The sequence below is a fragment of the Lissotriton helveticus genome, chromosome 3_1 (genome assembly GCF_964261635.1).
Source record: "Lissotriton helveticus chromosome 3_1, aLisHel1.1, whole genome shotgun sequence".
In the NCBI taxonomy this organism is placed as follows: domain Eukaryota; kingdom Metazoa; phylum Chordata; class Amphibia; order Caudata; family Salamandridae; genus Lissotriton; species Lissotriton helveticus.
The window spans coordinates 2,086,386,449-2,086,402,771 of record NC_136061.1 but is presented as its reverse complement, the minus strand read 5'-3'; the positions used below and the strand labels follow the sequence as shown (position 1 = coordinate 2,086,402,771).

General features: G+C 42.8%; 1 protein-coding gene across 2 annotated transcripts in view; it reads left to right on the top strand.

Moving 5' to 3' along the window:
* The window catches only part of LOC144824121 (aminopeptidase Ey-like), a 282,546-nt gene that overhangs the window by 88,114 nt on the left and 178,109 nt on the right, over positions 1 to 16,323 (top strand). For both annotated transcript variants that reach the window (XM_078683234.1, XM_078683233.1), the window contains exons 3-4: positions 3,216 to 3,352; positions 3,460 to 3,592. In XM_078683234.1, coding sequence (XP_078539360.1) covers positions 3,216 to 3,352; positions 3,460 to 3,592 — 270 coding nt within the window. The remainder of the gene's footprint in view (positions 1 to 3,215; positions 3,353 to 3,459; positions 3,593 to 16,323) is intronic.

The window sequence follows — 16,323 nt, the reverse complement described above, 5'->3', positions numbered from 1 at the left end:
GGCGTAGCTTCCTGATGCATTTCCAGAATTACGATTGCTCGTAAATCTGGAAATGTATAAGTGGACATGGGTGTTATGTGGGAACACCCACAGCAGCACGTATGTCACGCCCCTAATAAGCAAAGTGTTGTGTGAAAAGGGGCGATAATTACAAGCACAGGTAAAGTCACGCAGGGTGGCTTTACGTTGTAAATAACACTCAGCAGGTTGCACCGCCAGTGTGTCAACCATCGTGACGCACCGGTGGCGCAAGAGGCTTGTAAATCTGCCCTCAGTTTTTAACTATAATGTATAAATGTCAATTACCAAAGCATTTATCATTTATATTCTTTTTATCAGCTATTTGACAGTGCTGCACACAATGCATAGCAGTTGCTTACCAGGCATTCACTCTGGTTTGTTTGCCTGTATTCATTCCCATCTCTTAGATTCAGACAATTCTTGAACTTTCTATCAGTTGCCCTTTGGCCCTTGCATTGTGAGAGACTTGCATTAAATATAACCAATAAACAAATGTATGAAAGTGCTCCCCTTACACAGAGACTTGCTACACAATCCACGCATCCAGTTTAGCACATTTCTTTCATGCTGATTTTGCCGCTTTGGAGGACGTTGCTGAATATACTCTGCATTCAGCTCAAAGTTGTAATAAAGCATATAACTCTTAATTGTGGACCTCACATGCACACAAGCAACTGAAGTGCAAAATAAGCACCAACTGAAACTAGACTATTGTGCTAGAGACAGGCACTACCAGGTGAACCGGTCGCTAGGATACCTGCCCCTGTCCCATGATTAAAGCGACCTCCAGAGGGCTGCAGAACCCTTGCCCTCCCTCTATGGCAGAAGCTGCACTGAAATTTGGTGATAGTGTTTAATGGAAAGGGTTGACTACATCCCAAAGTCTAACTTAAGTCAGACTGTTAGGAGGTAAAGTAGCAAAAAAGATAACAAGCATTTGCAATGCAAAAGGGCTCGCATTTACGCAAGTTGGAGCTATTGGCATTGTAAATGACTTTGCCTTTTATTTATGTTTTGGTTTTGAAAATATAAATAAAAGGCATTAGCATTTACAATGCGATTAGCTGAAACTCGCGTAAATGAGAGAACTATGGCATTGCAAATGCTTGATTACACTGGTTATGTGGTTTGCACTTCCGATATTGTGAGGTTTGTGTAAAAATTGGTGGAATTACTCACATTAAGCTAGTAACATGTCCTCCTACCATAAATTGCAGTAGAGGACCATTCTGCATTTCGACTTGATGGCGTCTGCTCTAGCACCATTCCAGGAGGCGAAGTTAAAAGGAATCAGCTAATTAGTCAAAGACAAATGTGCACAGGAGAGTGCTAAGTGCACTGGAGTGCTAACCTCTTCACACAGTGCACTTGTGGAAGTGACGGCTCGGCCCGTTTAGGGAGACTGGAATTTTGCCTATAATAGAAGGTGGCATGGCATATGACTGCATAGGTGATCTGTAATAACAGGCAATATGCGTGTCACATTGCAACCAAAATTACGGTAGTAATGTCTCGGACAACTGGAGTGCGGGCTGGGGGAGGGGGTGAGAAGGCACGGACAACTGGAGTGCCGGTAGGGGGAGTGAAAAGGCACGGACAACGGAGTGCGAGTGGGGAAGGAGGGGTGAGAATGCACATACAATGGAGTGCAGGCGATGTGAGAAAAAAGAAGCATTTCCGTAACCCTCCTTCGCTCGATCATGTTCCGCACTGTTTAGAAGTGATGATGAAAGAAAGGAAACTACACGAATGGTGCAGGGGGGAAACACCCCATGTCTTTCGAAAATACATAGTAGAAATTCACCTCTCTAACGAAATCCGGCAGCACAAGTATCCTTTCTTTACTCGAAGTAGGCATTCTGATTGGCTAACCGCTTCCCCAATGCAGCCTCCGCTGAGACGTGTCACTAAGGCGTGTTAGTCTGATTACATCAACGTCCCTGCACATCACCAGAATGACCATACACTCACTGCAATCGATCTAAAAGTTGAGAACGTGACAGGTCTTCTCTAATCAATAAGCAATGATGGTCTAACTAAAAATAACTTCAAACAAAAATATATTTATTTTCATAACTTTGAGCTTATGTGACACAGTAACACGTTTTAGGTAAAATTACAGTAAGGTTTAGGGTAAGTGGCAATTGTGCCTATTAACAGTTGCCAAAAGAGCAAAGAAAAAGTACAAGAAAGGTTATGTATAAATGCATTCTTCTTGTTTTAAAGCACATCATTAGCTTTAACTGTGGGTGTGGTGGTGGGTGTACCAAAAGCAACATAGCAAAAAAATAGTCAAACAAAACCGACAAAGAATCCTATACAAATGGAAAGCATCATTCTTCAAATCATCGCCCCACCCACCCCTGCAATCTGGTAGTAATTTGCAAGCCTAAGGGCTCCTACTGTGGCAGAATGGGATCGCACAGTTAAAAATGTACACATTTCTCAAAATTTGAAAAGCGAGGGTACTTGGGCGGGGGGTGCGGTGATCAGAATCTTGAACATCAAATGCCTACCGTTTCAGCTGCGGCAACCGACTCCGACAATTTATAATTTAAAACGTTGCGAGTGTTTACATATAAGTATATATGTTCCTAATGAGTATTGTCTGGAGATAAGGTCATGAAATTAGCTGCATCTCAGACATTTGGTTCAACTCAGCAGATTGAAGAACTGTGAAAGCTGAAAAAAAAAGGGCCACCTTCGAAACTCCCACAGCATTTCAAACCATCTACAGCAATGCTCTGAGCAAATAACCCGACGGGGGGGAGGGAAATTGAAAGTGCGCGATGCGCGCGCTGCCAGCCTCCGGGACAGGAGATGTGCACGCGAACGGGAGTGCACATCTCCTGTCCGCGCGTGCCACCTCCTGTCTCCCTTCGCTAAGGAAAGCGACGACTATAGAGTCTCACTAGCAAAGCAGCTGCGCTGCATTCGTACGCGAGACCTAAAAAGTAATTGTGATACATGAATAGGAATGTCAAGGGGAATACAACTAAAACATTATGCAAGGGGTCTTTTTATACGTTTTATTCTTATTGCTCAAAATGAATTTTATATGTATGTATGCTTTTTAAGATATTTTTATGTCGAAATAAAGCCTTTTTGACTTGACTTGACTTGATTATGGAAAGTAAGATCAAAAATGTTTACGATGATGTTTACTATCACAGTCTCTATTAATGTTCTTATAGGCACAACAACAATTCAGGAAGAAGGGTCAACATGGAGCGTGACCAAGTTTGCAGAAACTCCAAAGATGTCCACCTACCTCCTGGCCTTTATCGTGTGTGATTTTGATTACATTGAGAAAGCAGACCCTGGTCAAAAGGTAAATGGAGTTTCATGTGAAAACACCTCTTTTCTTCCTAATTATGCCCTTTATGAAACCAATGGTCCAAGAGCACCCATCCATTAACATGTGTCAACCTCATGTAGTTTCAGGTCCGGATTTATGGTCGTGAGAAAGCAATTAAAGAAAATCAAGGAGAATATGCCTTAAATAAAACAGGACCAATTCTAGAATTCTTTCAGAGATATTACAATGTGCCCTACCCCTTGCCAAAGTCAGGTGAGCAGATATTGTATGCATCTTATTTAGTGATATTGCAATCATTTAGTGTGTTTGAAAAGGAAATAAAACACCAATAACACTAAATGCAGAAATTGAAATCTATAACTCTTGAGAATTATACAGGTCACAACATTGTTTGTTGCAGTGATATTATCAATGATGTTATAGAAGATGCTATAAGTGATATAATATGTGGGATAATTAGCAGTGCATGGAAGGGCGTGAGTCATAGTTACCTTAGGGAACACGCTATAGTTTCTTGCTATAACTCTAAATATAAGTTCTGAATTTGAATGGTTTTATGTGTGTACATTTTAAACCAAACTATAACATCCCTGTAACCATTGGTTTTTCAGTAAATTTTGACAGCTTTTTTTAATGCAGTGGGGGGCTTTGGGCACAGCGTCCTAACCAGGGCGATTTTGGTCCCGGAGACCCCAACCCCTGGGGCCCACCTCTTTTTTGGTGCTCCTCCCCAGGCTGTATTTTGGCCCAGGAAAAACCCTTCTTCTAGGGCCTTACTATAAATGAGGATACAGGAATGTACCCCGCTCCACTGGCCAATTACTTGCCCCGGGGACCCCATCTCTCAGGGCTTGGCCATATGTATGAGTGGGAGGGGACACAAAACCTCCCTCCTGGGAGAATATTGGCACCAGAGGCCCCATCCCCAGGGGCTCATCCAGTATATGGTGAGTGCCCTGTAGTCCACTCAGGGCACCCACTACATGTTCAAAGGGGGGGCATGCAGCACCCTCCTCTCAGGTCCAATACTGGGCTGAGTTCAGCCACAGTGAGCCCATCTCCTGGAGATCTCACAGTTACGGCAAGTGCTGGAGCAATTGTTTCATCTGTTTCCCTGCCCACTTCACAACAGGCAGAGAAAGAGATGAAAAGTCCACTCTGAGTAGACGGGAGCATTTTACAAGCTCCCGCCCACTAGGAACAGACTCAGTGTTTGTTCTTGCTTGACAGGAACTTTAAAATTGTTCCTGCCAAGTGAGAGCAAACATGCTATGTCCTGGGGGTGAGCACCTCAGGACATAAAAGGAGCCTGGACTTCGGGTACCCAGGGGCATGCGTGGCTCCAGGAGGGGAGCCTTGTGGCCCTCCTCCCTTTCTTAGGCCCTCCTCCCTTTCCGACCTACAGTCAGAGATGGGCCCCTAGGGACTGAGCGCAGCCCAGGAAGGGGAGCCCTGAAACCCTCCTTCCTCATTTATTTTAAGGGTGGGTCCTGGGGATGAGGTCACTGGGGCTTAAAGAATCCCAGAGCGGTCCTGTGGCCCCCCTCAGCCATGTCATGGAGGGTAGGGTTCCTAGGGCAGAATTTGGCCCCATCCCCTTATTCTTATTTGGCCCTGCTCTGGTTTGTGTGGTCCCTGGGGCCATAGTCTGCCGCCTCCCCGTTTATGAAGTTGGCCTGCCCCCAAAGCATGTCCTTATTATAAATGGGGATAGTGGAATGCACGCCGCTCCAGGGCAGATTTCTGGCCCCTGGAACTCCGTCTCTTTCCGCGCTTGGCCATATGTATAAGGGGGAGTGGGCACACATCATTTTGGGACCCTCTTTTTGTACACCCCTGATTGATGAATCACCCCAAAATGTTCCAAACAGCAGCTGAAGAGATTGGCCTACTAGTTTTGAAACTTTGGTGAACATTTACAAATGGGTCCAAAGTAATTAGCAAAACAAAAATGCTTCATCTATGGACATTAGGTGCTAAATTGAACTACCACTATCGACCACCAGTAGGTTTTATACATACATATATTCGAAATACTTCCACTATTCAATGCGAAAGAAATCCAGGACTCTCAAAGGTGATGTTTTGAAGTTTATTAGAGGCAAGGGAACGCAAGGGAATGCCTCGCCAACGTGTTTCGCTGAAAATCTTTTCACGGTGTATATATTACCTACTGGCGGTCGCCAGTAGGTAGTTATAGTTAGGATTGATTTCCATAGGGAAATCGCAACATTCTATTGGGAATAACTTTGTCGCCGGTTGAGGAATCTGCCTGAAAATTTCCTCAACTTTGCCTCGCGGCGCTCCGGTCCTTCTCTGAAAGTTTGGGGGGGATCCGTCAAGCGGGGGCCGAGATAAAAGGGGGGTCCCAAAACGTGTTTTCCCCATGTTAATTTCCATAGGGCGGTCGGTCTCACTTTTAGCTCGAACGGCTGAATGGATTTTCACCAAACTTGGCAAAATTGTAGGGACTGGTAGCCCGATGTGCCTTTGCTATGTCTCAAGATATGTGCTCCAGAGGATTTTGAGTAATTTAGGTTCCAAAAAATTTATATATCTATAGCCGCGCCCCGGTACGCGCACCGGGGAGCGCTCCGGGCACGCCACGCGACTTGCGCACGGAAAGCTGATTGGCTCTCGGGTGTCTGTAATCATTCGAAATAGTCCGGAGCGGCCGCCATCTTGTGTCTCGGTAGGATAGAGACACAAGAGGTGGTAAAAACAAAGGGGGAAATAATCAAAAGGGGGCAGGGTAGACCCCCTAGGTTTGATGTGGGGGCCATAAAAGGGTCCCTCGGGTAAAAAAAATGTTGTAATTTTTTTTCGATTTTCGCGGGGGGAGCGCCCGGTACGCGCACCGGGGAGCGTACCAGGGAGCGTACTTTGGTGAAAAATAGTTAAAATAATAGTGTAAAATAATCATTTTGAGTGATTACAGGTAGGGTAGCTCTGAAAAGAGCTTTTGGGTTCTGTGGCTGTTTTAGGTACCTACAAGTACGTCCCACACACACCCACACGCACACAACCCCACACCCCCACACCCACACAGTCCCCACACACACTTCACACACGCACACCTCCACCCACACCCAAACACCCCACACCCCCACACCTTACACATCCACACCCACACCCACACATCCCACACACCCACACTCACACACACACCTCACCCCCCCAACACACACACACACATGCACACACAGATACCTCACAGAAACACACACACCTCACAGACACACCCACACATCCCACACATATACACATATCCTACACACATACCCCCCACACCCACACACCTTACACACCCACACCCCGACCTACACCCACTGACTCCCTATAAGTCACACACACTGCATTACTTATCTTTCTTTGCTGTTTCACTCAAACCCATTCAGGTACTGTTTTCTTTACTCTCTTTGTCCTTTCTCTTTGTCACTCCCCATGTCTTATCCTAATTCAATTTTTCACCCTCTTTCACCCCTCTTTACTTACACTAACTGGTCTTTTCTTACCCTCACTCACCGTTCTTCATTTATCCCGGTTACGCCACTACCCTTCATTCTCAATTTTTTACTGTCCTTTCTTTTTCTTTCAACACCCACTCACATTCTCCCACTATCTCTACTTTAGTCTTCTTCCTCTCTCTTCCCTTCTTTTGCTCCTTTAGTCATTTTACTTTTCTCACTTTCACCCTATTACCCCTTCTCTGTTTTTTACTATGTAATAAACAATCCCTCTGTGTTAATCCTGTAGCTCTCTTTCTCTTAACATTACTCTCTTTGTGTTCTTCCCTCATGCTAACTCCTTCATTGAATTTTTATTTTTTATTTTTTTGGGGGGCGCGCCCCGGTACGCGTACCCTAAGAAAAAAAAATTGAGAGAGATTCATTAAAAATATAGGTTTATTTTTATAAATGAAAGGTAGTTCTAAAAAGAACTGTTTTTTTCTTCTTTTTGTTGTTTTATTTTTTTAAATGTTTTTTTGAACATTTTGTACTTTTTTTGGCTTTTCAAAACAGTTTTATATTTTTTTTGTATTTTTTTATGGGGAGAAACAAAAAACAGGGAATTGTAAATGGCTCAACAGGAGCAAAAAACAAAAAACTGAAAAAATTACTGTTTTTTGGGGCATTTGTGATTGTCACCAGCAAGAACGACGAGCTTCATGCTCTTATCACCATAGGCGATGAGCTTGCCACATTCAATACATGTGATTCTAAAATCTGCAAATCGTGGTTGTATACAAGACATCATCTCTGTTGTTTCTGGTCCCGATGGAGTGGGTTGTGTTCTTTTGGCGGTGGTCTTTGAAGACTGGGGGAGGTTACTGGCCAGTTCCCTGAGCTCTGCACGAGAATAGTTGTTTGGATGCTTCCGGGTCATATGTAGAATCATGGTATTATTACCAAAGGAATATTTTTTGTTTGGGTTGCCCCTTGAGAGTTGTTCGCCACAGATTAGGCAAGTTAACTTGGCCGCAGTCACTTTTTTCTTGCCCTCTGGGATTGAAAAAAACTCCCATACAATGTGTGACTTGGGCTTGTATTGGGTATTTTGTTCAGGCAGCCATGTTCTCCCCTCCTCCTCTTCCTCTTCCTCCTCCTCCTCTTCTTGACCACCAATGTACTGTTGTGGTGGTCCTCTTGGTGGTGGTGGTGCAGATGCTCCAGCTGTTGCAGCTACAGTAGCCATTTGAAAGTACAAAATAGTTCTCTCTCTATTGCTGAAACAGGTCTTCCTCAGTCAAAGGACAAAGTCAGAATAAGGAAAGAAGGTGGGGTCTTTCATCATTTGCAAAAAACAAAGGGGCCGATTAGGATGGCGGACGGACTTGTGTCCGTCCGCCATCCCAGAGGTGGAGGGACCGTCCGCATGGGCTGCGGCGGTCCCTCCGTGCAAATTAGGATGTGACCGCCACCCTGGCGGTCACATCCTGGATATTTAACATTGCGGCGGGTGCTGCTTCAAGCAGGACCCGCCGCAATGTTAAAAGTGCATGTTTAACATTTACATGCACAAAGCGGCAGGCACCGCGCGGTGCCTGCCGCTTTGTGCATGTAAATACTGGGGGGTACCATAGGTACCCCCCAAGTGCACCCCCCACCCGCCTACACCCTGGGGGCCCGCAACGGGCCCCCAAAATCAAAAGTACACATGCTTTTCCACGGTGGAAAAACCGCAGCGGAAAAGCATGTTTACAAATGCATCCTAATTTGGCTGGCGGTGTCTGATAGACACTGCCAGCCAAATGAGAGCTTTTCCGCCGCGGTTGTAATCCGACCGCGGCGGAAAAGCGGCGGACAGAAACCAAGACCCACCAGCCATCATAATGCGGCGGTGGGTCTTTGGTGACTCCGCAGAGGATTTTCCGCCTCCTCCGGGCCGGAGGTGGCTTCCGCCGGCCCGGAGGAGGCGGAAAATCCTCCATCCTAATCGGCCCCAAAGTGTCCTGAATCAATGAGAAGTGTTATTTTCAGGTCATATGACCCGGGCTTTACTCATTTGGAAACCAAAACTGTTCTGCACCAATAGAAAGTGTTATTTTCAGGTCACATGACCCGACGCGCTTACGCTACGCATCCCGGGGGGCGCCCGTAGTCGCGCTCCGGGGAGCGCCCGCGGGCGCGTAGTGTAAGCACGTCAAGACGTTGCGCGATCGTATGCGCTCGCATGCTTCCGGGTGCGCTTACGCTGTGCGTCATATGACGCATCACACGGTTACGCGATACGTCACGATGTTGTTTTTGTTCGCGAAAATAGCGCTAACGGGACGCTCCCCGGTACGCGCCCCTGGGCGCACCGTATTATTACGCTTACCCGTACGTTCACCGGCAAAAAAAAAAAAAAAAAAAAAAGAAATTACATAATTATACAATATTAAATTCATTATAAAAAATATTACTTTTCATACCTATAGAGATTTGCTATTAAAAAACCTATGAAATTCACTGAAAAAACCATAGGTTTCACACCAGTTATAGTTAGGAATTAGCATTTAAAAAACCTATTAAATTCACTGAAAAAACCATAGGTTTCACACCAGTTATAGTTAGCTGGAAGTTTTACTCGCATGAAACCATTGAAATTCCCACGTTATAGTTAGTTGGACTCACTATAACTTGCGCGTGCAATGCACTGCTGATGACGTCACATATGACATCACTCATGACATGGTCAGTGACATCACTCATGACATCACTGATGACACCATCCTTGTGACAGAGTGACAGACCTCCTTTCACTGTAATGTAACGCTTGAAACACATATTCAAAAATAGAAACTAAAATTTTCAAAAAAATTGAGATACCCATACCAGTTACAACAACCAATTCAGTAATTCCACCATCTATATACACATCCACTCATTCACCAACAGTTCTATGTAGTCACTCATAGATATACTCACTCATCATATGTAGTGATACACCTATACATCCTGTTACACACCGACAGTCATCCAAAAGATACTCTCACACATACTCACACATGCAAAAAAACTAGTGAACATCCATTTATTTGCATATACAGCTATACACACACTACCACCCTACGTCTAAGGAACCTTACACATACTTACTCTCTTAAACAATCACTTATAGAAACACATACTTATTTAAACAGGAACTCTTACAATCCCTTACTCTCACATATAGTCACTTATATACATCAAAATTCACATATACTACATTAAAACATATGTAGTTACTGATAAAGACACTAGTGAGACAGTCATTCACTCACTAACATACACATATACACACTCATCCACCCATACAGTCCTGCACATGTGCTGTATTCAAAACACATACAAACAGAGAGTCAGTCATTCATGCATCTATGTGCTAAGTAATACTCCCACCAAACCATACAAACACTTATACTGATACTAAGAAAAACATCTAATAACCCATTTACCTACACATGTAGCTACTCACCAACCCATGCAGCCACTTATACACAAAGTGAAACATTAATACATATATTTAAATATTTAAACATTACTCACTAATATTTATTTTTCAGAAAGACACACATTCAACTGGATGGTGTCATCAGTGATGTCATGAGTGATGTCACTGACCATGTCATGAGTAATGTAATATGTGACGTCATCAGCAGTGCATTGCACACGCAAGTTATAGTGAGTCCAACTAACTATAACGTGGGAATTTCAATGGTTTTATGCGAGTAAAACTTCCAGCTAACTATAACTGGTGTGAAACCTATGTTTTTTTCAGTGTATATATATATATATATATATATATATATATATATATATATATATATATTGCAGCTCCAAACTCCTTCACCCATACCCAGCCGGGTTGGGAAAGAAGAACAGCACTCACGGGCTCAAAATTCGTGCAGCAACAGTATTTTTATTCTTTAAGCAAACGCGCCATTTTAGAGCAGTCAAAAACAATTAGAAATTGCAAATTGCATACATTCTTCAAACATAATTATAGATTATATTTTTCATGAATTGTAGCAAAACATTTTAGCCGTTTTGCTACAATTCATGAAAAATATAATCGATAATTATGTTTGAAGAATGTATGCAATTTGCAATTTGTAATTGTTTTTGACTGCTCTAAGATGGGGCTACCTCAATGTAAGCTTGTAATTAGTCCGCTTTTCATTTTTGTAACCAAATGTGTTTTAAAAATGGCGTGGCGTGATTCTCGATGTTGAACCACTGACGAAGGGACGCTGTCCCGAAACGCGTTTGCTTAAAGAATAAAAATACTGTTGCTGCACGAATTTTGAGCCCGTGAGTGCTGTTCTTCTTTCCCAACCCGGCTGGGTATGGGTGAAGGAGTTTGGAGCTGCAATTTAATAACGCAGTACACCGCTGCGTTGTAACGGCACCCGACACTGAGAGTGACCCACGGTTTCGGTGTTTCTGGAGCTTTAATATATATATATATATATATATATATATATATATATATATATACAAAATAACACCACACTCCTTCTGGACTACAGAGGACCCTCGGAGAGTGGCTTGTACGCGGGCTGAGTAGACCGGCTAAATTAATCCTTTCACCGATTTCACTATTCACACGCTCTCAGTTAAGGAAGACTCTGTGCACATCAAAATAACTGCTGTTTAATCACAACGCGTTTCTCCTGGACAACACGTGATCAAGCCTGTTGTCCAGGCGAAACGCGATGTGATTAAACAGCAGTTACTTTGATTTGCACAGAGTCTTCCTTAACTGAGAGCGCGCAATGAGTTAAATCTTTGAAAGGATATATATATATATATATATATTACCTACTGTCGGTCGCCAGTAGGTAGTTATAGCTAGGACCTAGTTACCATAGGAAAATCGCAACAATCTATTTCCTTTTTTTTATTTATATTTATTGAAAAATTTCATACAACTTAACCCCCCCCCCCCCACCTGCCTCCCCCGAAGGACAATTTCCTTTAAATTCTGACCTGGTGCGAACCATATATACAATCCGTAAATTTCACAAGTCAAACTTTGTTTGCACAAACATAAATAAATAAATAGAAGGCAAGTATAATAAAATACAGATAGGAAAAAAAAAATAGAGAAAATGACAGAAGAGTAGGGATCAGACTGAGAGAAGGTTTGTGTAAGGATATAATCTGCGCATTCCACCAAAGCCATCATAACTAAAAATTCTTAACCCACTCCTTCCCTCCATTTATTAATTGGGGCCCAGATTTGCTGTCCCTTTGCTCTCCCTTTTTTTCCCCGCCTGGCATAAATTGAGTTCCCTAAGTTACAGCTATGCAGTAGCCTAGCTACCCACTGTTGCAACAAAGGTGGTGTTTTATCTTTCCAGGCTGCCGCAATACACAGGCGGAAAACTGCCATTGCTACGAATAGAAAATATTCATGATTGCGGCAAGAGGCGTCACTTGTGACCCCTAACATGACCAGCTCTGGTGTTAGTTTAATTTGCAATTTAAGTTTTTCTGTCCATGAATACCTCCATCGCTTCTAGTAATGGCCGTAAGACTGGGCAAGCAACAAACATATGCAATATATCGCTCTCATTACTGTCACACCTGGGACATGTTATTCCCTGTGTCCCCCCCCCCCATTGAGCTAATTTGGCAGGCGTATAGTACAGCATATACAGAGTTTTATAATGCTGTGCTTGCAAGGCTGAGGAACAGAGAATTTCATAACCATACTTTAGTGATTTCCCAAACACCCCCCGCTCTATCCCCATTCTATTAATCCACTTCAGCTCTACCTTCTCCAAATCATCATCTCTGTTGTTAATCAGCTCTGCATACAATCTTCGAATTGTGCAACCTTGCCCCTCCTCGATGGCCTGCAGTATTATGTTATGTTCAAAGCCTCTCTCCCCTTCTGTCTTGCCTGCAAGGAAGCTTCTTACTTGTAGATATTTGAAAAAGCTTTGTGTGTTCATTCCAAACTTCCCTTGCAGTAATGAAAATTGATAGATACCCTCGGGGCCTATAAGATCCCCACATTCCTAATCCCAAGCCTTACCCACTCCCCAAACGTTGCGTCTCCAAATATATCCTGTGGTAATGTGGGATTCGTTCCCAATCTGGTATGGGCATTAAATCTGCCCATGCCAAAGCTCTTCTTAAAAGCCTGCCAAATCTTATATGCTGCATCCACTGTCTTAGATTTAGTATCTTTGAAAAAGCGCGGCTCCGTTTGCTTCAATAACACGTTCTCAACCTCATCTCCTAAGACCAATCCATAAATCTCAGTGGCACCGGTATGATGTGCTGCTTCCATTTCAGGCCCTCCCAAAAGACTAGTCATTTGTTGTAATGCAGCTGCCCAATAATACAACTTTAGGTCTGGCATAGCCCATCCCCCACGCTCCCGTGGTAGCGACATAAATCTAAGAGCCCTTCTGGTTTTACCGTGGGACCAAATAAACCGGTTAAACATTTGTTCTATTAGAGTAAACCAGTTAACATTAAAATATAGAGGGATTGTACTAAATAAATATAAGAACTTTGGGAGCAGATTCATTTTAACAAAATTCACCCGGCCTACTATAGACATATGGATATTATGTACCCTGTCCAGATCTCGTTTGGCCTTGCTTATTATTGGACTAATATTATTTTCTACTAACTGATCTAAATCTGCCGTTATGGCCACTCCCAGATACACCCCCTCTGTCACCACCCGGGAATCAGTACATTCTACATATGTATTACAGATAATCTGAGTCTTGGATTTGTTCAATGCATACCCTGCCACCCTCCCAAACTGATCTGCCTCTAATTCTATTTCCCTAATAGACTCTAATGGACTCTATGGGTGTGGGTGTAAGGACTGCCACGTCGTCCGCGTATGCTAGTACTTTGCACGGACCCATTTTTGTTGCCAGGGGTTGTATCCGCTCGTTTTGTTCTAACTTAGCCAATAGTGGGTCAATATACAGCGCAAATAGCAGGGGTGAGCAAGGACACCCCTGTCTAGTGCCACGCGAGATTACAATGGAGCTTGAGCATTCCTTATTTACTCTTATACATGCCGTTGGAGCCATGTACATTGATCGTATTGCTTTCAAGAACCTTTGCAAATCAAAAGTAACTGCTGTTTAATCACAACGCGTTTCTCCTGGACAACACGTGATCAAGCCTGTTGTCCAGGCGAAACGCGATGTGATTAAACAGCAGTTACTTTGATTTGCACAGAGTTTTCCTTAACTGAGAGCGCGCAATGAGTTAAATCTTTGAAAGGATATATATATATATATATATTACCTACTGGTGGTTATAGCTAGGACCTGGTTACCATAGGAAAATCGCAACAATCTATTCCCAATAACTTTGGCTCCAATTGACGAATGTTCGTAAAATTTTCAAAACTTATGGCCCGCTTTGGTCCACGCCTATCTTGAAAGTTTTGGGGTGATTCGGCAAGTGGGGGCGAGAAAAAAGGGGGGGTCCCAAAACATATTTTCTCCATGCAATTTTCCATAGGAAACTTTAGACACGGCTACAGCCCGAACTGCTGAACGGAATTACACCAAATTTGGCCAAAATGAAGCACTTGGTTCAGAAAGAGCCCTTTTTGTTAAATGGTGTAAATCCATTCAGTAGTTTTTTAAATATTAATATAAAAATATATATATCTGGACGGAGCCTAACCACACATCTCATCGTGAGATCTGATTGGCTGTCAGCACTTCATCCAAGAAGTGTTGGCAGCCATCTTGGTCCCAATATACAAGATAGCACCTCATTAAAACGCATTGCAGTTAGTAGAAGGTTTTAAGACTTAAGTTACATTATAAATCATTTGTTGATGGTACCATACTCATTTTAGGAATTGTAGTGTGTTTTAAGGTGATTTTACCATGTGAAAAAGCCTTCTGCTGGGATATCATAAATCATGTTTGAGAGAAAACTACTTTCTCATGCTTTTCCCACAGAGGTTTGGAAGGTGATTTTTAAGCTAAAATGAGAGCATATTTTCTGTAAATTCACATTATCTTTCTCAGTCATGTGAGAATGAAGTCTGACATTCTCAGTAAAACATGTACAACCAACAAGGGCAGAGACTGTCAGTTGATTCCTTTGTGTTCTACTGCAGCTTCCCAGAGTGTTCTAAAGAACAACTAGAGCGCTAACAGTGCTACTTATGAAAATCTTATTGCACACCTGAAGCCATCTTGATTGGAATAAAGTGGTAACTCTTAAAACATTTAACTTAGAAAGGAACAAAATGAGGGGGTTCATTTTGCCATAGAAAGTATGATTAGTGCTGCAGAAATAAAAATTAGGACACATTTCGACTTCTCATATCCTCTTCTATTTTATTAAAAATTCTGACTCGCAGACTGAAACATGCACTTTCAATACCAGATACCAGCAGCATACTTCCCTGATGAGCAGTAGCTTTACTACAGTGATCTAATGAGCAACTAGAGTGCTAACATTCAGAATTTATGGCAAATGTGTGACATATCTGAATACCTTCTTGATGGAATCAAAGTAAAAAACTGAAAGCTTTTCCTACTGAGGAGACTGCAGCAAATGAGGAAATTAGGAAACTTCACAACAAATAATGCTCGAAAGATGGCCACCAGAGACAAAAGAGCCCAAATGTAGCACAAATATCACCCAGATGTAGCCCATGTGTAGCCCAATGAAAGAAATGTGCAAAACACTTTTTATTTTTTGTGTTTTTGCAGTTTTATATAGTGCAGACCTGTCAGGTATTGGAGTGCTTTACATGAGCATTGGTTACATCATACAAGAACAAATTCATTTTGGTTTTACATATGGGGAGATTAAGTGATTTGACCTGAATCACAGAATGTCGAGCTGAAGCGGAATCTCCAACCTGGCCCCCGAGTTGCAAAGTCTGCAGCTCTGGAAGTAACACCACATCCTGTCCCCTAAGTGCAACATTTAATCAAGCGGTCAACTGGATAAAAAAACATACAGATAACAAATAATTTAAAAGTGCTTTGTCACTATTTGAAATCTCAGAAAATATGTCCTCATTTCAGTTTTTTAGAGCACTAACCATAATTTTGATGCAAATAAGACCCTCTCATATATGTAATTTCTGATGGAAATGCTCTAGGTATTACAGTTTTGATTACATCAGGATGACGTCAGGCATTCCACACTTTTGTAATAAATATAGAATGTTAGCAATCTAGTTGTTCATTAGGATACTGTTGAGAGGCCGAGGCCAGGGGCACGGACTCTGAACATTGAAGGCAGGTTGGAGGGTGCAGAGGCAACAATTTGACCACACTGGGCAGGCAGGAAGGGGAGTGGCAGCACAACAGACTATGGAGGGCAGTGGAAAGGGGGCAGGGGCAACAAACCATTAATACAGGACTGAGAGGCTGTGGGAATGTAATAGACCATTGTGGGCAGAAGGAAGAGGCTGTGGTAGTACAACCATACATGCCAACGGACCCGATTAAGCCAGGAAACGTCCAATGTTTTTTAGCCCAAATGGGCTTTATTTGATCT